Genomic DNA, 22283 nt, shown 5'->3' on the forward strand with positions numbered 1-22283 from the left:
ATATATAATTGTTATATATAACAATTATATATGTCATTTATATATATATATTGTTGTATTATATATAACAATATATATATGAAAAAATATATATATAACAATAGAGTTCTGTACTGTTCTTCAGCTGTTCCTGTTACCATGACATTTTAGTGTGAGGATAACAGCTATCAATCTACACTTATCTGATTACGTACTGTATGATCTGCACGACTTAAATATTTAAAATACGACATAGTCTAGGAAACTATTAGAGCTAAGACTGGCTTCCAAGGTGACAAGAGAACATTCTCACAGTGTTCATGTTAGCTGCAAGTGTTTTAGTACAGGTGTCTGGTACAGGTGTACAGGTGTCTGCTTGTTTATGCTCAGGGTAGCGCGTAGAACATACATCAAATCTATGCTTGAATCCTTGACTAATATTTTTATTGTAATTAAAGCAGAATATTTTGCAACACGTAATATATAGTAATGTATACAGTGTATACAAACTGCATCATATAATGTGACAACATGTAATATACAGTATTGTATAAAATGTATACTAACTGTATCATATAACAACATGTGATATATAATAGTATTGTACATATGGTATACTAACTGTATATTATAACGTAACAACATGTAATATATAGTATTGTATATAGTGTATACTAACTGTATCATATAATGTGACAACACGTAATATACAGTATTGTATATAGTGTATACTAACTCTATCATATAACAACATGTAATATGTAGTATTGTATATAGTGTATACAAACTGCATCATATAATGTGACAACATGTAATATACAGTATTGTATAAAATGTATACTAACTGTATCATATAACAACATGTTATATATAGTATTGTATATAGGGTATACTAACTGTATATTATAACGTAACAACATGTAATATATAGTATTGTATATAGTGTATACTAACTGTATCATATAATGTGACAACACGTAATATACAATATTGTATATAGTGTATACTAACTCTATCATATAACAACATGTAATATGTAGTATTGTATATAGTGTATACAAACTGTATTATATAACAACATGTGATATATAGTATTGTATATAGTGCATACTAACTGTATCATAAATTCTTCCAGCAAGCTAAATATTGTCAATATTTAGTTCCTTGAGTTGTTATGAGTATATGAGTGTATATGAGTGTATATGAGTGTATATGAGTGTATATGAGTGTATATGATTGTATATGAGTATATATGAGTGTATATGAGTGTATATGAGTGTATATGAGTGTATATGAGTGTATATGATTGTATATGAGTGTATGTGAGTGTATATGAGTGTATATGAGTGTATATGAGTGTATATGAGTGTATATGATTGTATATGAGTGTATATGAGTGTATATGAGTGTATATGAGTGTATATGAGTGTATATGAGTTTATATGAGTGTATATGAGTGTATATGAGTGTATATGATTGTATATGAGTTTATATGAGTGTATATGAGGGTGGTTTTTAATAGATTACAAACTACCAACTATATTTGTAATCTTGTGACCTAACCCCTTCTGTTGTTTTATAAAATGTGCTTACAACCCCCCCCAATAAAGTAGATAAACATTTGGAGACTACTATTTTAAGGCAGATCACCAGAACCTTACACAAATTTAATTAGATGCTAACTACTTGGCTGTACTCTAACTTTATCAAATCTAGCCAATTGTCATCGGATTATGCGGGTGGCATATGACATTTATTACTAGGATCACAAAAAGGAGAGAAAGTGCATTTAAATAATGCAATTGTAGTCAGCCGCTGCTGTCAGTTTCTTATAAGAAGCATTAGTCTCCTGCAAGCATGTTGTTAAAATGCGTTAGTAATTAACTGTCAATGAATTGTAATTGACACTTTTGCGAGCAGTCACGAATTTGTCTCGTTATAGTCACAGACAAAACAAGTGATAGACAAGACAACTGATAATATTTACTTTAATGAACGATACAGTTTTTTTGTTAATGACAATAGAACAACACGCTGCAAGTGCAACTTATTCCTCCCACGAAGCAGACGTAACAGAGCACAAAACGAGACCACTTAGAGGTGCCCACTAGTCTAGTGTTTAAAATATTTCAGCAAAACAAAGGCATTGTTCTTTTTTTATTCACCAGCTCACATAATGTGCTCAAATAGAAACAGCCTGTATTCATGAAAGATTTCAAATGAGAGCTCAGTGTTTTCAAGAGAGCTTTATCTTTCTTTCTGAACAATGCTAAAAATAATGGTTGTTATTGTTTGGCAAACACCACAAATTATGGCAATTTGCTTAAAGGCTTTTTTGTGGCTAGAGTTAATATAATGCTTGCTATAGAATGCAAACTACCTGAGTAGCCAAAGCTTGCCATCTTTGAAATTAAACTGCCACCTTTGCGGTTGGTTCATTGTCTACAATAATCAGCGGTATGTATATCACTCCGGTGTCTTTTCGAGTTTATTCGTATGATTATATAGCAAGCGTGTTTTGATGCGCCATACATTTGATATCGTATAACAACACGTGTATTCAAGCAGAGAATGCTCAACAATAAGCCAATAGCCTTTCTAGCAAAAGCATTGCTGAAAGGCGCAGCAGGTGATCTAGAATATGCCAGACTTGCCTATAGCAATCACCTGTCATTTAGTCGGACAACTGTAGTAGTAGACGCTAGCTAGTCTCTGCCCTGCTGAGATATGAAGGTAAGAATATTGCTAGAAGCCTAAACCTTGGTTTAGTGGTCCGTAGGCAATTAGTTTGCAAAGTTTATATAAAATAATGTTAAATATTTGAAGTGGCAAGATATTGCCTATGCAATCTATTGGAGCATCTACAAGGAATCTTCACGCAGGAAGCAAGGCTTTTCAGTTGAGGTAAAGCAGTTTAGCTGAAATAACGATAAATAGAGTGTAATTGAAGTTAATTGAAAGGTTAATCAAGTCATGTGTTTAAATTAAACTGACGGGGTTATTGTTTTAACTAATTTATACCTCTACATGAACATATTAGGTTGGTTCTTTGTTCCATTATACAATAACTGTTATTCATTCGCCTTCTCTCTGTGTATATAGAGGAATGGATGTGGGAATGGTCTATAGCCAATACATTGTCAGTATTGTCGAGTTCTGAGTGCTAAATTTTAATGACTTGTTTACCGGTTTAGTTCTTTAGAACACTCAAAGACTATCGGAAATGTAAAGTGGATCAGGTAGGCCTCCTATAATATTACTAGTAAATTGGATAAGTTCAAATCATTGTTAGTAAATACAGATTATAAAAAAGCTTAAAAAGATTGAGAAGTAATGCATACTGACATTCAGTTTCTACAATGTTTTGAAAATGTTACAAAGTTTTAAAAACTTTGTAGAGACACGGAGAAATGTAAGTTGCAAGTTATAAGTACATGTATATTTAATCAAGGTTTAAATACATCGAAAATTACAAGCGTTAAAAATAAAAACATTAGGTCATTTTTTTGGTTTTCTAGTTTTCAAGTATCTTGTACATCAGGAAATTAATTTACTTTTTAGACATACTATAAAATCAGTTTTTATTCAAGTCAAACTACAATCGATTAAGGTCACTGCGTGAACTTTTCAATTAACAACTGGCTTCATTTTGTCTTTCTAACTTTACAGAATGAACCAGCAAACAATTTAAGTATATATGACTTGAGACTATGCTTTTGTCAAGATCATACACCACAGGTTAAGTGTTAAGGTTGAGTGTTAACGTTAAGGGTAAGTGTTAAGGTTAAATGTTAAGGTTAAGTGATAAGGTTAAGTGATAAGGTTAAGTGTTAAGGTTAAGTGTTAAGGTTAAGGGTAAGTGTTAAGGTTAAGTGTTAAGGTTAAGTGTTAAGGTTAAGTGTTAAGGTTAAGTGTTAAGGTTAAGTGTTAAGGTTAAGTGTTAAGGTTAAGTGTTAAGGTTAAGTGTTAAGGTTAAGTGTTAAAGTTCAGCATTAAGGTTAAGTGTTAAGGTTAAGTGTTAAGGTTAAGTGTTAAGGTTAAGTGTTAAAGTTAAGTGTTAAGGTTAAGTGTTAAAGTTAAGTGTTAAGGTTAAGTGTTAAGGTTAAGTGTTAAGGTTAAGTGTTAAGGTTAAGTGTTAAGGTTAAGTGCTCGTTCAAGCTTCCTAATAGGCTGTAGCAGTGTTTATTCTCTAGGTAGATTTGAATCTTCCCTTAGTTCTGATGACTCATAAGACCAAAGGCTCTGCTACTGAAATATCACAACTGGTTGTGTAGCAGAATGTATTGGAGTCACGTGACAAGAACAAAATAATAAGTTACTTATATTGATTGTTGGAATATGGTTGAAAGGCTCAGTGACTTCTCTTGCATTATGTTTTCCATTTCTTGTCGCACACCCTTCTGGACTTTATTGATCAGACTTGCGACGCAAGTAGACACATAGACACAAGTAGACACACAGACACACGTAGACACATAGACACAAGTAGACACATAGACACAAGTAGACACATAAAAACAAGTAGACACATAGACACAAGTAGACACAAAGACACAAGTAGACACGTAGACACAATGATAGACACATAGACCCAATGAAAGACACGTAGACCCAATGATAGACCAGTCTAATATCTCGCAGACAACTCTATCTATTAGATGAGAGCTAGAACACACTTGAAGTCTTCTCTCTAGTGCTTATCTAGAAACTCTATCAATGTTTACCTACGCATCTCTTAAATTTATGTTTGAAACGCATAGTTTCACGTTCTGTATTTCCTGTTTTGTAAGTGCGAGTGCAGGTTTGTTAACTATTGACAAGGCAGATACTCAAAGTGAAATTACAATACTAAAGCCATACCATGGCTCATTTATTATTTCATGCTACTGAGGCTCTACATAGCACTAGTTTGAGGTGAAATTGTTACATTTACTGCAGTATTACTGAAAAAGCACTGTTTATACACTGCTGCATCTTTCCTGACAACTGGGCGACCTATTATAAAACCTAGTGAGCGGAGTGGGTAACAGAGATGTCTCAAGCATCAGCTTCCTTTTAAAAGGATCTAACCATTAGTGTGTCATATTCATCATCTGGTTCAGTAAGTGTGAAAGCCATTTTTGTGTAATATTCTTGTACGCTGTAAGCTAGACACTGTCAATTAGAACCAATTAACTCTTCGATAACAAGCATGTAAATAACAAAATCTTAATTGTTGACATTTGTAGGTGTCAATAAATAATTGATCAATGAAGAAATAAATAACTTTCACTTTTAAAAATATGTGCATTATTGGGATTAAAATTTAAGCTAAGGAGGCTGGGGGGGCTGGGGGTGCCTAAAATAACATCAACCAGGAGGGATATTACTATTAACTATATTTCACCTGAGCCATTAAAGGTATATGTCTATCGCTCAACAAATCCTTCGCTCAGCAGGTGAACTAACAAACTAATTATCCTAGTGTTGACTCAGGCTGTCTCCGATATTTGCTCGATGTCGAATGCAAGTATTTTAGCTGCGAGCTATAATAAAATCTATTCTTTCTTTCTATTAAGGTCGATGATTAAATATAATCAAATTATCGCAGCGAAGCTAGTGAGGTATATTGCGTCTCAAACCACAATTAAGCATATTAATATCTAGTACTGCGTCTCAAACCACCACCCATCTCCACTTTCCGATTCTTTGTAAAACAGCTTAAATGTGATAGCCTTTTTGTGCTTCGAGGTTATATATTTCTACTCTTCTGCTACATGATGCTTTTATTGCACACCTCTTTCTTGCCATTCCAAGCTCAACAATGTTTGACACAAAATCTCTTTATAAAGTATAAATTACATTGCTTCTGGCGATTGTCTACACTTGCACACTCAGCTACTGGTGGCACTAATTACTGTTGGTCATCTACGTTTGACATTTGAATGTAAATGAAGCCTTTAGATGCTAACCTGTAATCTCAAAATAGCATGGGAAAAATTACTAGAATCTCTAAACAGCTTTGAAACCAATGATGTGGTTATTATCCAAGTGGATATAAATTATGATCACACATTCTGTGAAACAATGCTCAGCTATGATCACAGGCAATGACAGCTACGATCACAGGCAATGACAGCTATGATCACAGGCAATGAGAGTTGTACCATTTTGCCTTATCCACAGTTTCTGAACATTATTTATCTTTGTGGATGTCTTCCATAAAAAGGGTATATACACTAGTTTAATTATAGCATTTAATCAGTGTCTGCAATGGAATTTGTGCTTTTCACAGATCTCTCCAAACAGCTGATTGAAAGGTTACCAGAAAAGTGATAACAATAGGAAGCAATAGCTGTTGACCTAACTTTGGTTTTAATCTGTGCCATTGACTAGAAATAATAAAATCAACTAATACCTCTTATGTTCTAACAACACCAAATGGAGCCGTAACAGTTACGCCAACTTAGTAAAAAATGCAAGTAATAAACCCCGACATCCATTTATAAAAGTTCTTTCAAATTTTCGTTCTATTATCTGATTTTTGCCAAAAAGATCAATTTTAATTAGGTTTTTAAATTGACTTAGTGCTAGTCTGAAATAACCTAATAGGATTTAGACTCTTGAGTTTGCCACTTTTGTACTCGGGTAATAATAAAAATATTCGGTATTTGTTCAAGAACAGTTTAAAGCTAGAGACAACTAACAGGGTTAAAATAACACTCACTCTTATTGAAACAGTCATCTATTTTAGATAGCAATTTTGTATAACATATATCATATATATAATATAATATATTGGAAATTAATAAATCTAGTATCCGAAAGTGGTTATCATAATAGTGAGACTATTTTACATTAGAGGTAAGGCGCAGAGGCAAAACTAACTAACTCATTAGATCCATGGTTGATAGTTTTCTCTGATAAGATATCAATGGCTCTTTTAGTATTTAGAAAATTCTACAACTGAGAAGTTTGGTATTTGTTTGGAAACCTGTTTGCACGGAATTTTAAGATTATTTATTGTTTTTTTAAGAAAGTGGAATTGTTCTTTTTAAGAAACATAGCAGCAGAAAAAATTATAATTTACTTTGTTACATTTTCAGTTTTTGTAAGTTGCAACGGTGATGATGGTTTAGACATCTAATAATACTTGCACAAAAATCGAAGAAACCAATTACTAGCAGCCTAGTTAACAAGAAATCATGAAAAGTTTTAATTCAATTGAGTCTACAGCTTTAGGGAGAAATACATATAAATAATAACAATCTATAGAAACCTACTTTAGACGTTAACAAATCTTTCACAGTCTTCCCTACACCTGGTAGTTATAAAAGAAGTTCGTGAGAGCATCTTTTGGCAAAAACGAAACAATTTTGTTAAGTATTATTGGTTTTAGTTCTCTATTTTTGGTGTAGTCTACAAGTTGTCAGAATGTCACCCTATGAACTCATGGCAGTACTATTAATTCTGTAGAAAATATTTTAGTGACCAGAAACATAAAGCTTAGATTACCTAGGCTCATCTTTTCGAGCATGAATGGTGGCATGGCAAGGTGATCATGCGTGTTGATGCACTTGATAGGCTATCACATCCACCCTGATGATACATCATCCAATCATGATATTCATATTTTTAACAAACTTTTTCCAGCTTTAGTTATGAAGAACCACAGTTATTACTGGCTTATGGGCAACTTTGTAAAAATAAAAGATTCTGCATTGATGGCCGAACTGACCTACGAAATGTGGCGATGAAATCATATTCCTAACAAATGTTCCTAACAAAATATTCCTAACAAATGCCAAAAAAACCAAAATTAATGCTGTTGCCCTCAGGAGTTGTGCCAAACCTTTTAGCAAGAACCGCTCATAGTGAACAACACTTTATATTCATCTGTGAGTGATACAAAGCCAGTCGATATAAAAACATGAATCTGTGGAACCAGCAAGCATTGAGAACAAGCACTAGGGCTGTTCAAGTTTATATGAAAGTAGGCAACCTCCTCTGTACTGTCACTTTTTTTGCCACAATATTTCGAGTTGTAAATGATATGAGACGAATTTATAATTTAAAGCCAAGATTGCAACTGAAGAGCCCTTCTACTGCGTATATTTATGCTTAGCGGTCTAGTTGACCAAAAACAACGCCCTTTTGTTTCTAGAGAACAACGATCTAACCTAGCTCTACAGGACTGTTTTCGAGCCTAATTAAATAGAAGTAATGACTCATTTGGCTATTCTGCTGCAACTCTCCTTTCAACGAATAAAATTGATTTTGTTTATGTAAGCCAATTAATGTGATTGTCTGCAAGCCTTCAACTAGCACTGACTCTAAGTAACAGCTGCTGACTTAACCGATACACTCAGGGACGATACACTCAGGGACGATACACTCAGGGACGATACACTCAGGGACGATACACTCAGGGACGACACACTCAGGGACGATACACTCAGGGACGATACACTCAGGGACGATACACTCAGGGACGATACACTCAGGGACGATACACTCAGGGACGATACACTCAGGGACGATACACTCAGGGACGATACACTCAGGGACGATACACTCAGGGACGATACACTCAGGGACGATACACTCAGGGACGATACATTCAGGGACGATACATTCAGGGATGGTGCGATGAAAGACAAGATGTTCATTTAAAACTCATGTAATAGTTGTAATTGATTCTCAGACAGCGGGTCATTAGTGCAACATTTAGTAGTGCAGCGATCGGTAGTGCAGCGGTCGGTAGTGCAGCGGTCGGTAGTGCAGCGATCGGTAGTGCAGCGGTCGGTAGTGCAGCGGTCGGTAGTGCAGCGGTCGGTAGTGCAGCAGTCGGTAGTGCAGCGGTCGGTAGTGCAGCGATCGGTAGTGCAGCGGTCGGTAGTGCAGCGGTCGGTAGTGCAGCGGTCGGTAGTGCAGCGGTCGGTAGTGCAGCGAACAGTAGTGCAGTGGCTGTAATACCCTATAGGAAAAACTAGTATTTGAAGTCTACTAAAACACATATTTGTTTTTAACTTCCTTCATCAGCAACATTACATTTTCTTACATTTGCATTTCAATTTTCAAACTTACCAACAAAAGGTAAGAATAATTTGGAAAAACCTTTTTGAAATGTATGTAATTATACAATAATTATACACTGTTTGATCTAAGCAGTGTTAAAGTAAGACTCCTTACAAGGTCTTACTAGCGGCTAGTGATTGTAACATACCAGCAAAAAAAATCAATTTATGAAGAACTCAATAACATCAAGCCATGTGCATTCATTTAATTGAGTTTTTGTCTTCATTTACTAGCAACGCTCCCAAAGCCCTTATCACGCAAGCCCTCCAGGCAAAATAACCCAAATGAGTTTTATGGACCATCTTTAAGGTCATGTTGTTTAAATACATTTTGGCACTAAATATTTCTCATTAAGTTGTTAGATTTGGCATCATATTCTATCTCAAAATTTAGGGGAAACTTTGTTGGCAGTGATGTCTTTCTAAGGCATTGTTGTCTGTATGTTGTTTTACATCCACCTGCTTCAATCCCTGCTTTTGTTATGGTTTGGCAGGTCTGGTGAATGACTGTCCATCACTCTCCATCTCACTTGTCACTCCGCCTCACTTGCCTCACTTGTCATATATTGAGAGGAATTAGTGTCAATTTCTATGAAAAAAATCGATGAGTTTACAGTATCTCAGTTACGCTTGTGACAGACTCAAGACTTCATTTAAACTTTTCTTCTATAGACAGAGCTGTGTAAGTGATCAGCGAGGGTCTTCTCAAAATTATAAATGCATTGAATAAAACTGCTTGATAGCATAATAGACTTCTAGCCCTGAAAGTCTGAACAGAATGTTGGTGGGGATTAATTATAGCAATAAGAACAGTTGTCTTATGGCAACATAATGCAAGAGAAACAGGGGCTAACATTGGCTTAACAAGACTGTCTTACCTTTTTTATTATATCAGACAATGCTGAAAAGAGAATCGAAATCTCTAAAGGATTAAAGCTGTTCTCCCAAAGTAACAAATACCTATCTAGTGGTTAAGGTCTGCAATAAAATGCGTAATATTACTATGTACACTGAGTATTTTACCTTCAAGACAGACGGTAGCGCCTAACGGCAGTGTAGAAGAGACTTTACGACAACACATTTGGTACACTACACTTTTGTGACGCTACGTAGCATAACACAAACGTTAAACTTAACTTAAATGAATTTAGCTTACTAAACACACACTTGAAAATAGGTTTTAATCTTAGTCTAGTCTTAATTCCAACTTTGTTTTCGTTTTCATTTTTGTGATAATCTTCCAGCATGGCGCTGTTTGACCGGTTTTCAATACCGCTTTGAGCTGGCCTTCTTGAAATTTTTTAAACTGATCTGATGACAAAGACCGAGCGATGCTGCTTTGGTCCTCGATCACCTATTATAACAACCACATCAAGACCAGTCTCGTATGCTCGTTTGTATCTCAAACTTTTCATCTGTTAGAGCACGCATATGTTGAGGTTTGACTGTAGTTAAAATATTATTTTGATCTACTGATATATTGTGTTGATTTTTTAATCACATGTCTAAAAATGCTAAATAATTTGTAATATATGACCCGTGTTTATTCGACAAGGTTTTGTACATGAAATATTTTTCATCAAACAGTGTACTACCGATTACGTATTCCAGCCACACTTTTACCTATTACATCACTAAATATTTGAAAATATTATCTTATCCTAAACTTGCTTACTTTTGCATGTTTCAAAATGCTGCCTAAACTATGCCCAGAATATTTATATTTATTCTTCCACACTTATAACCAACATCGTTTTCTATTTTCTGACACCAGCATACTACATCCACCACTGCATGTTTCAGTCTATGAACTTTTTGTTACTATAACCTACAATTCACTATCCCGACTTCTCCGCAATACTATTAGATTACAAACTTTTAAAACACTTCGGTTCAACTCACTCAATAACTCCTAATTTCTGTCTTTGCATTTTTTTCTTTTGTTTGACTTGTTACAAAAATATTCTTTTTTTCTGATGATTATAATTGCCAATAAAAATACATACAAACAGTTTTAATATATTTATTGTGGTAAGGAGTTGTTTCCTCTCAATACACAAAAGATGTGATAACTACTATTAAATTTGTACCAAATTACGGTTTGTTCCCCTAACTGATAATAGCTTGCAGAGAGTTTAAAGTTCTGGTTGTCTTTGATATTAACTCTCTCAAGTCGACTTTCAAACATTGCACAGTTCATTTGCTTGTTGCATGGCAACCACAAACAGTAGCTACGTAATTTATTAGCTGTATTCTCCACAAAATCCAAATCTTATATCGGCAAATTAAGTGGTTTTATTATTTTTCTAAAATCGGCAATCAAAAAGGAAGACTAAATTGCCAGAGTCAAGTGTTTGGTCTAGTTTTTTATTATTATTATGAAATAAGTAAAACAATCGACGAGAATTTTGTTATGTAGAAACTCTTAGAGTTTTTGATTTTGTTGCAATCAATCAATAGCGTTTTAGCAATGTTTTTGTTAAACCGATCTGACTGGTAAACTACCCTTACCCAACCATTGTCTTCTGCAGGCGCTTTTGTTTTTGGAAGTTTCTCAGTAGGTATTACGACTTGTAAATTTTTTTTAAATAGCTTAGGAATAGCCCAAGTCAACATTTTTTGTACAAACTTACAGGGAACCTCCCCACTTTACGCTTCAAACGATACAAAAGAGCATTGATCATGCAACTTCAACAATCCTAGGCTACTCATAACTGCTTGATAGAAACATGTTCTTTCTAGTGCAAAATAATAAAGTTACTATGATGACAAGGTTTCAGCGCTCACTATGATGGACATCGCTAACATGAGAGGTCACAAAGGTCATGAGATCACAAAGCATGTGTAACATTTTGTTGTTGTTCTTATAGCCAATAATACTTTGCATTTTAGGTCTGTTCTAGAAATTATTTCTCTGAACCATTTTTTTCCCATTTTTATGGATTGGAAAATTTAGTACAGGTAGCTTATGTGTATATCACTAAAAAAACTTTTATATTAAAAAAGATGCAATTTTCAGTTTAAAGAAATAACAATTACTTGTCAGATTGTGAAAGGTTATATATGGCCATGTCAACATTTGAGTTTTTTTGAAAAATTTGTGACCTACCTGATAGCTGGTTACCGATACTTAACAATGTGTAGTGACCTACCTGATAGCTGGTTACTGATACTTAACAATGTGTAGTGACCTACCTGATAGCTGGTTACTGATACTTAACACTGTGTAGTGACCTACCTGATAGCTGGTTACTGATACTTAATAATCAATGATTATAATATATGTGATGGTGAATTTACCATATACCCTTGTTAACACTTTTCGTATCTATATGCTGAAAAATGAGTGCCTCATGAAGCCCTCTACATTTCTGAGACATAATTATAAAAACTTTGGAAGTGATAAGCTGAAAGTTACAATGTAGCTTCATGCATGAAAGAGCAATGATATCCATGTATCAACATGTAGCATCAGGTACAGTATTGTTACAACTTGGTTGGTAGCTCCAACAGCATTCTTGAAATCCACTAATTTATTGCAGCTAAAAATACATATTGCAGCTTTTATATAGAAAACTGTTATTTATTCAAAAAATATTCCCAGTAGTATAAATCTTACACTACTGTAAGTCATTGATGCACCTTCATATGACTCATTTCTGAGCACACACCAGCATCATTACATAAGCAAACACATGATGAAATCAGTGATTTGAGACAACTAAGGTCAATGTCGTTTCCCCTAATAATTTCCATCTCATGACTGCTATTGCAGAAACACCATCAATAGCTATCACATGTCCTAATTATTTCAACATTTGACCAATAGGTGGAATTCAAGTGATAGGATATCGCTTTTTAAAGCCTTCATTCATCATGCTTAACTTCATTCGTTGCCAGTGTCTTGACAGCTGTTCCATTTATAATTGTTGCCATCTTTATGCTTGGGTTAGACACATGTTCTGTCTGTCATCTACAATGAGAGCTTAGCTTACCAGTTTTCTCTTGTGTATATCTAACCGAAAGGCTGACATAAATATTAATTAGCCTGAAATAGATTAAGTTAGATTAGCAGTGGCACTATCTCATTGATCAGAGGCAAGAAAGCTCAGCACACGTTTACCGCTAATTAACCTCCATTTTACAAGCATCTTATGTTCATGCTCACAATGTACAGCTGCGGAATATTTGTGCCAGACTGGAACTAAGCGCAGGCAAACTATGGATGTTGATGAGTATTGCTTATGACAGGACAAGATTTCCTTATGTTGCTTGGCAATGGCTTGGGTCCATCTTGTCTGCGTTTTAACATTTTCAGTTGTGTGTTTTATTATTATTATGTTTCTAGTTTATGTTATGAACCAGATAAAATTTAATGATGACTTTTGTATCTCCGCTATTTATTGTCTGGTTTCTTTAGTTGATCGCTTTGCAATACTTATATAAATGGGTTCTCTCTGCCTCATTGATTTTTGTCTAGTCTCAATGTTTGCAAGTGATGAGAGTGTATGGCAGACTTCAAAAGTTTGATCGGGTTTTGCTAAAATATTTTTCCTGTAAAAACACTAGTTTTGGTTGATTTTGGTTCAGTCATAAAAATCTAGCCAATAAGATCAAGCGATGACTGTGGGCTAGGTCCTAACTTCTCACTACTTAGACAATGGTATGAGCCCATTATTTGTTTTTGCGGTCTGATTAAATAGATTATTAATCCCCTGTGAGACTGAAGCACACCAGCCACTCATTTATTCAATGAAATTTATACTTGTAATGGTGTCGAACAGTCAGAGTTGAAAATTACTGACAAGTTTGGAGCAGGAAATGAAATTAGCAAAAACTGCTAGCTCTTGGAGTGACACTTTAGGGACACTTGCCAACACTTGTCAAGTATGTTTATAGCTGTGGTATTGCTGACATTTAGCACCTAATCATGCACAGCATTCAACACCAGTAGCTGGTATTGTTTATTTTCGTTCCATTAGATAGATGATTAGAGAATCTTGGCTCTTCACAAGTTTAGTGGAATATTAGACCACGCCTCTTTTTAGATTAGCCTTAGTGATAATGCAAATACTCAGCTAGAAACTTTCATTTGCATGCTAATCAGTTACATTTGGTTGCTAAGGCTATTTACGAACCACTCAGAGCTGAAAAATAGGAAAGTGATCGCTATAGCAACAGTTGAGAACTGGAGAAAGCTACCACTCATAAAGACATGTCATTGAGCTGCAGACAGATGTAGTAGTTTGCATACTCTTGTAAACTAGTATATATCGACACATTGTTTTAGAGAGGAAGCTTGGAGGTTTTGCTGTAATACAAAGAAGGAACAACTATCCGCACTAACATACGCCACGCTGAAGACCAAAAGCTGAATATTGGCTACTAGAGTAAGGTAAGTTAAGATTATAAACATAGACTCTAATACAGGTGTGCAAAATAACCAGAAATGTGTCTGAACTTTAATATATGGCGCATGAGAATCTGCCCATGACTGCTGTAGCCTTATCAAAACATGCGTTCACTTTTATAAGCTTATATGTTGACTGGAATGTATGCTGTTCAGTAGTTCATAGCGCTGCTTATCTTCTGCACAGATGGTGGCCTCATGATTTATGTAATATCCTTTACTGTGTCTAATGGCACAGAACTTTAAAATCCCTTGAAATCAACTGCTTACAATTTAGCTTTTCTACTAGTTTGAATGTAAAGCTGTAAGCACCTTGTTGCGTCAGATGTTGCCTCAAGCGTCAAGATAGACAAATATGCACGGTATGGCTAGTTTTTGTACATCAAAATGAAATGAGCGAAGACAAACAATTTCTTGGAATAAAGAGTACTATGCGTTGTTTGTTTAAGTTTAGAGAGTGCATCATCATCTCGCCATTAACTACCCTGTGTCTGCAAATGGTGGCCTATAGTAAGTAAGATCCAAACTTTTTTTGCAAGAACTTTGACAGATTAGTTTCAGTGAGATCATTCAAAATGGGACTGGAATTTGACTGATTTTGTTAAGCGAATACTTTAAACGTAAGAATTTAAAAACACTTTATCAAGGAGACATACTATTGTTGACTGGTTCAAGCTGAAGCGGAAGATAAGATGTTTCTCTTCGTTTGTCAATTGCTCAGTTTCTATAGATTTTCAAAGAGATCATTTATTGATTGAAAAATTTGATTGATTGCAAAATACCATTTAGATCTGTACAACAAAACTGAAAAACACTATTTTCAACCATTGCTGAATTGGCTAAATATAGAACCCTTGCATACTTTTTGTCTGTCTGCATAGTATTGAAACTTGACTTATTAAATCTGTGCTAATTTGGGAAATGTTATTAAGTTTTGCAACAGCCACATAATATTTTTACGCACAATATAGATGAGAATTCTTTAGTAATACAAAGCATGAGAGAGCTGGCGCAACAACCAATTATTTACATTTTTGTATGAACGAAAGTTTTTTATCTGACCAGCAGCTGGTAATAATAGGAAAAGATGGTGCAAACATTAGCAATTGCAAACAGTGTAATCTATCAGGTAGCAACTATTAGACCATTAAAACCCAATATGACAGTAAACCTAAGGAGGTGACTGAGAATAAACTGATACCATAAACCAACCAATCGGTAGAAGGCACAAAAGAACTACTGGCAGACATTGTTTCTCATGTATGGCTGACAACGATATTCTTTATCAAAGCATAGTATTCTATTTATTTATGCAATGTTATTATATAAAGTATAGAATGCCTAGTTTTAAAATAAAAACTTTCAAAACTAAAATCAATTTTGTTAAAAGAACTTTACAAGCTGTTGAAAACTTTGAAAAAATCAAATATTAGTTTCAAAAAATTTATGAAACAATAAAGAATTGTCACTTAGTGTAATACATAGTCGGTTATCTCTTGGCTGTTTTACTAAACACAACAGAAAGATTCTATTGGTCATCTGATTGCTTGCATAAGTCTTACTAGTTGGTAATGACTTGTAGATTTTAGCAGTAATTCACTGGCCGCTAAGCAAAAGAACTTCATCTCAACGCCATAGCGACCTGTATATCAGGCCTGTATGGCGACCTGTATATCAGGCCTGTATGGCGACCTGTATATCAGGCCTGTATGGCGACCTGTATATCAGGCCTGCATGGCGACCTGTATATCAGGCCTGTATGGCGACCTGTATATCAGGCCTGTATGGCGACCTGTATATCAGGCCTGTATGGCGACCTGTATATCAGGCCTGTATGGCGACCTGTATATCAGGCCTGTATGGCGACCTGTATATCAGGCCTGTATGGCGACCTGGATATCAGGCCTGTATGGCGACCTGTATATCAGGCCTGTATGGCGACCTGTATATCAGACCTGTATATCAGACCTGTATGGCGACCTGTATATCAGGTCTGTATATTAGACCTGTATATCAGACCTGTATATCAGGCTTGATTCGCTTGTCATCATTGCAGTCTACCATATAATCTAGTTAGGGTATACGCAACTACACTGCAGCACCACAGCTACTCTCAGCTACTCACCGGTCTATCTTGTATCTAGACTTATTAGATGCAAAACAATTGTTTGTGGATAATGATTAATATATTAACAGTAATTAATAAATAATAGATAAATATGTAATAATTATTAAACACTTCATCGGTAATCTTATAATTTACGAACCGTCTGTCATCAGTTAGTAATTCCTGCAGATTATGGATGCCAAGTTAATATGGACTAAAACTGCATGCTGCGTGCAATTGTTTTCTGCATATTGTCTCATAATGAGAGTGATGCCTTCCCAGCTGCATAGCTTCTCAGCATTTCGCTGGGCTAAGTTAACAATAGTATGGCTTTAATGCATGCTTATAGTAATGAGTGGACTGTAGGCCTATGTAGTAGTTTTCATTTAGACCTTTAAACAAACATTCCCTTCGCTTTTCAGAGCACAGGGATTTTTTATATCTTCTAGGAAGCGATCTCAGCCTAGGCTTCACATGTTCCAATTTTATTGATTCAATGTAGAATCTCTCTATAAATATGACAGCTGGCAATTATGCACCTTATTTCTTCAGTTTTATTGTCTAAGATTGCCCTGCGAACAATATCAAGGTTGTCTCATTTATGAGACATTTTGACTGGTGGGTTAGATTAATTAAATGAGAGAAACTCACACAAAATATGTATCTTTATGAACTTGAAGCGCAATCCATAATCTTTGAAGAAAGTCTTCAAAGTTTTGGCAAAACTTAGAAGCTAAAGAGAATCTATAAATATGAAAAAAAATATATGTGTCGCTTTCGAACAATAGAAGATTTTTTGTTATAAAACCGTAAAAGCTGCAGATTGACTTTAGAACTGTAAAGTCATTTGTATAAAATGATAAGCTGTTTTACCCACCTAGTTATTCCTCAACATTTGAGTGTGTTGCGAGCACAAATTTAATTGTACAAGCAGGTTTTTAATTAGCTTCTTGGAAGAGGTTTCAGTTTCATACAATTACGAGCTAGATATCCTCACACTAGGCTTCTCCTCATAAGCTCTAGTCTGTCGCTGTTCAAGACGGGTAAACAAAACTCTCAGCATCAGTGAGTTAAAGGATTTCTCTTAATTATGTCACAATATGGAGCAAACCAGTCGCTAGTAATACAGCTACCTCTATGGTCTCGCAGTCTGGCATATTATGCCCTGATTGTCACTAGTAAACAGACAGATTCACTTAGTGTTGAGATCTGTTGATCTTTGGCTAATAACAAGTTTTATGTTTTTTGTACCTTTGAAGACTTGGACTGTGCACAATTCCTCGGCATAAACTAGAGCAATAATTGTACCTTGTGGCATTTTAGCGCAATTCCTTGAACATAAAATATACACATGTGTTCAACAAGAACTAATCGCTTGGTGTAGGCACGTAAACCTGCTTCAGAAAAATTATATATGCAAGCTTGTCTTTATAGCATATTGATGAGGCCTGCTCAAACACCGTTTCAGAAGCTTCCATACAAAGAATAAACCATGTTATGAAAACCAGAAAGCCAGTTGCAATAGGCACACGCAGACATTCCCAACTACATATTCAGAACCACGAGCTAATCCTAAATTCTGCACCGAGTTGACACCAGCATTTATACATAAATCTGTACATGTCAAACAGTTGAATTGTGTTGTGCTTTGACAGATAAAACCATAAGTAAACCAAACAGACTATGAGAGACAAAAATTGGTTGGCAAGAAATTCCTTTGCGAAACCATTAATGGCTAGAACAAGGACAAGGAGTGTGAGGATAAGCGTGTGGCCTAGTAATACAAGTACAAATATGCATTGTTAACCTCACATCTCTGGTTGGGGAGTTTTTATTATTATATTTTTATTAAACTAGCACCAGTAAACTCGTGGTGTGACAGAGTGCAGCAGTGAGTTAGCAAATGAACGAGCACCGTGCGAAATAAGAAAACCAATTTATTATTTAGCACTCAGTGACTCATATTATTCTACCCTCAAATCGGTGACATTCTGGTTTCCTGCTCTTCATGTATGAGCTCAAAATACAGATTCACAGATACTGGCAGTTTGGTGAAAACAGTTGCTAAGTGAACTTTTACAGTCTAATACCTCTCCATTCCTTAATGCTTAATGCAAGTTCATTGTCTGGAGGGTCAACAAATGCAGGGTCTACTGTTTTATGGAGCTGGCTTCTTCAGTACTTAAAAATAAACTAACATAAAATATTGGTAGAATTTATCAGGAAGTGTCAGTATTCTTCTATCGTTTGTGATTGTTTTTAATGTTTGAGGTGATCTGACCGCCAGGATGTTTAAAATTTAAAATTGGATCAGGGTTAGAACATTCCGGCTTCAAGTGAAAGTGCAATTATGACATCTATACTCGCATTTCGCCAAAGAGACCAGCAGAATGGAGACATGTAACGCTGCAACTTGAATGTAACAATATTAACAGCCGATAGTAAAAACGCGAGAAACAGGAAGGCGCACAACCAATGAAACTAATGAGGTCATTGTCGTACGTATTTTTCTTCTGAGCAGCAGTTTAATCGCAATCAGGTTTTTCGATTTTAATCTTAAAAAATCTTGGCAGTTACCTTAAACACAAAAACAATCGCAAAAGGTAGAAAAATACTGAGAGTTTCTGATAAAATCTACTCAAACTCTGTGGAGGTTCATCCTCAAGTGCCTTATGACTTATAGACTATGACATACAGCAGTGCTAACTGATAACCACAGATACTGACAATTGTATGAAGTGTAGCGCTTATGGACTATGGCATACAGTAGTGCTAACTGATAACCACAGATATTGACAATTGTATAAGGTGTAGCGCTTATAGACTATAACATACAGTAGTGCTAACTGATAACCACAGATATTGACAATTGTATAAGGTGTAGCGCTTATAGACTATGAAAAGGGTTCAATTATGTGCGCCAGTGCAGAACTAGTCAGGATAACCTGTACTTAAACCATAACTGTCACGAACAACTTTTATCGTATTTACTAGGTAAATCAGACACGCTAATTCCGATTTTGTACTCAAAATAAAGATAGTCCACTAACCTTCAAAGTCATTTAGGCTTTTTTAAAGCGTTTCAATATTCGTTTCGAACACAACACAGTCGGCATTACAAGCTTCGCCCATAAATACGGGATGTAACCTAGCTTTTTAGGAACAGCAGTTACGTAAGGATGTTTAGACCGATTTAGAATAAGAGACATGGGTGTTTTAAAATCCATTAATATCTAAATTCAGCCTTAAAAATAATATCAGTCTTTTCTGAAAGGTAGATGAGCTATTTAACATTGCATATTTAAAAAAGCGCGATAACAACGCTAGCTTGTGATAAACCGCGCTTTTTGAGCTCATTTTTCTCGGCGTCCAGCCCATTTAATTAAACGTCATGTAACAAGCTACGAGCAATTTTAAATAGTTTATATACCTTTCATAAAAAACTTAAATTATTTTACAGGCTGGATTTAGATAATAATCGGTTTTAAGACACCCATCTCTATTATTCTAAATCGGACTAAACATTCCTAACTTCCGCTCCTGAAAAAGCTAGGTTTCGTCACATATTTATGGGCGGAGCTTGTAATGCCGACTGTGTTGTTTTCGAAATGAATATTGAAAGGCTTTAAAAAAGCCTAAATGACTTTGAAGGTTAGTGGACTAATCTTTATTTTGAGTACAAAATCGGAATTAGCGTGTCTGATTTACCTAGTAAATACGATAAAAGTTGTTCGTGACAGTTATGGTTTAAGGTTTTGCTCATTCTTATGACTGTTTCTCATGCTATGTCACACCCAGATTTTGTACATGTGTGAAGACCAGGTTTTAACTATTTGTAAGTGTAAACTAGGAAACTTTAATTAGACAGACATTTGCGTTTGGCCTGTATTATATTTTATTTTGTAGCTAGCAGAAGGCAAAAGGCTGAATTTTCCAAGTAGAAAAAAATGGGAGCATTACGACTCTTTCTTCTCCTAGTACTCTGTAGGTACGCAGTTCATGCTTCCAGCTGTCCATCAAAATGCACCTGCACCACCGACTATAGGTACCGTGTTGACTGCAGCAATCAAGGTCTATCTTCCATTCCTGAGGTTGGTGCAAACTCGTAACAATTCATACCATATAATAACAGCTGATTTATCCAGAGCTCGAACATTTATCTGTAATTTTAATATTAAACTAATCTAAATAACTTGAATTATACAATACTGTGGTCAGTTTAATAAATAGCCTGCCGGGTTAGTGAGCGCAATGGCACATGAGTGTGGTTTGCTCAATTAGGTAATACATTCATTTTAGGCTAATGATGGCAAATCGTGTATGGCAAGTGTGCTAGGTACTTGGGTAAGTGTGTTAGATACTTGGGCAAGTGTGCTAGATACTTGGGTAAGTGTTGTTGGTAGGTGGGCAAGCGTGCTAGATACTTGAGCAAGTGTGTTAGATACTTGGGCAAGTCTGTTAGATACTTGGGCAAGTGTGTTAGATACTTGGGTAAGTGTTGTAGGTAGGTGGGCAAGTGTGCTAGGTACTTGGGTAAATGTGTTAAGTATATTACAAATCAAATGCATGCAGAGATAGACAATGTATTTTCACATGAAATCCGTCCTTCAGTGCAATCTGCTTCAAAACTTCGCTTTTTCAATGCTAAAGAATACCAGCTACCTGAGCTACCTAGCAGAATACCTGATTCTACTCATAGGAACTAAATACCAACTTACTTAATATTCAAGTTATTTGATTTGGCATTGGTTTGTAGTAAACCAGTTTTCTTAGATAGCAGTCTTAAAATTGATGTACTGTAGGTCCTTATGCTCAAGCCGTGCGGCTTGTCGCTGGGCGCGGCTTCTGGTTCAAGGTCATAAGCCGCGGCTCAAGCCAAGTTTTTAAAGCTTATGTGAGGTTTAGGACGGCTTCTCGATAAATGCAGTCTCTGCTTAGTTCCGCGCTATAACCACAGAATCGCAGTCATGATACACTTTTATGTATGAGATTTTGGCGACCTACTCGTTAATTTTCAAGGTCATGCTTATGGAATACTTTAGACTAAAGAAGAATTTATCGCTGTTTTTTAACTCACCTCAGTCATAGGTTATTAAAACCGTTTCATTCTTGACTGGCATCTTTCCATAAACGTGAAGCCCTCTAACAGCGCAATAAAAATCTAGCTGAGACATGGCAAGTAAGTTCATGATGCAAGGGTTTAGGAATTTTAATTCGAACTTGGAAGTAAAAGAAAATTCTTTTCACGTGTACTGATGTAGCCTGTTTTCTTATTCAAAAGGACGGGGGTATAGCGAACCCCTTCTCAATACTCTCGCACCTGAAGGTGTCAAGGACGACAAAACCTCAGTCATTAGCCGCGGCCTGTGGGCATACGCGGCTTGTTGGAGGATTATTTTTTCTTTCGTTAGTCATCTGGTTTTAAGCACAAGCCGCGCGGCTTGAGCGTGAAGACTTACGGTATACATGTATATTCAAAAGCGCGCGGTGTGACACATAAACCTGAAACTTTCTTCAACCCCATAGAAAGTAAGCTTAGAATTTCATAAAAAATGTAGTTAAAGGTTTCTCTGCCAAAAACGATTTATTCAAACCTAAAAACTATGTTTCATAAATCTACTTCTGACATGATGAAAGGCAACAGTTTTTAAAAATGAGAACAATCAGGCGTGTTTGACATTTATATTAGAATAATCTCCATCAGTCTCTATGTAGCAAAGGCCTGCCTGTC

The 22283-nt window shown here is 35.5% G+C and overlaps 1 protein-coding gene across 3 annotated transcripts in view; it reads left to right on the plus strand.

Annotated features, from left to right (window-relative positions):
- The first annotated feature begins 2660 nt into the window (after positions 1-2660).
- Positions 2661-22283, plus strand: part of LOC137399624 (insulin-like growth factor-binding protein complex acid labile subunit) — a 52852-nt gene continuing 33229 nt past the window's right edge. Inside the window, exons 1-3 of one of the 3 annotated variants that reach the window (XM_068085806.1) lie at positions 2661-2712; positions 14326-14430; positions 20459-20643. In XM_068085806.1, coding sequence (XP_067941907.1) covers positions 20500-20643 — 144 coding nt within the window. In that variant the 5' untranslated portion in view covers positions 2661-2712; positions 14326-14430; positions 20459-20499. Of the gene's footprint in view, positions 2713-14267; positions 14431-20458; positions 20644-22283 lie in introns of those variants that run through there. The other 2 variants (XM_068085805.1, XM_068085807.1) reach the window with 2 other exon arrangements.

Source organism: Watersipora subatra, chromosome 7 (assembly GCF_963576615.1).
Source record: "Watersipora subatra chromosome 7, tzWatSuba1.1, whole genome shotgun sequence".
Classification (NCBI taxonomy): Eukaryota; Metazoa; Bryozoa; class Gymnolaemata; order Cheilostomatida; family Watersiporidae; genus Watersipora; species Watersipora subatra.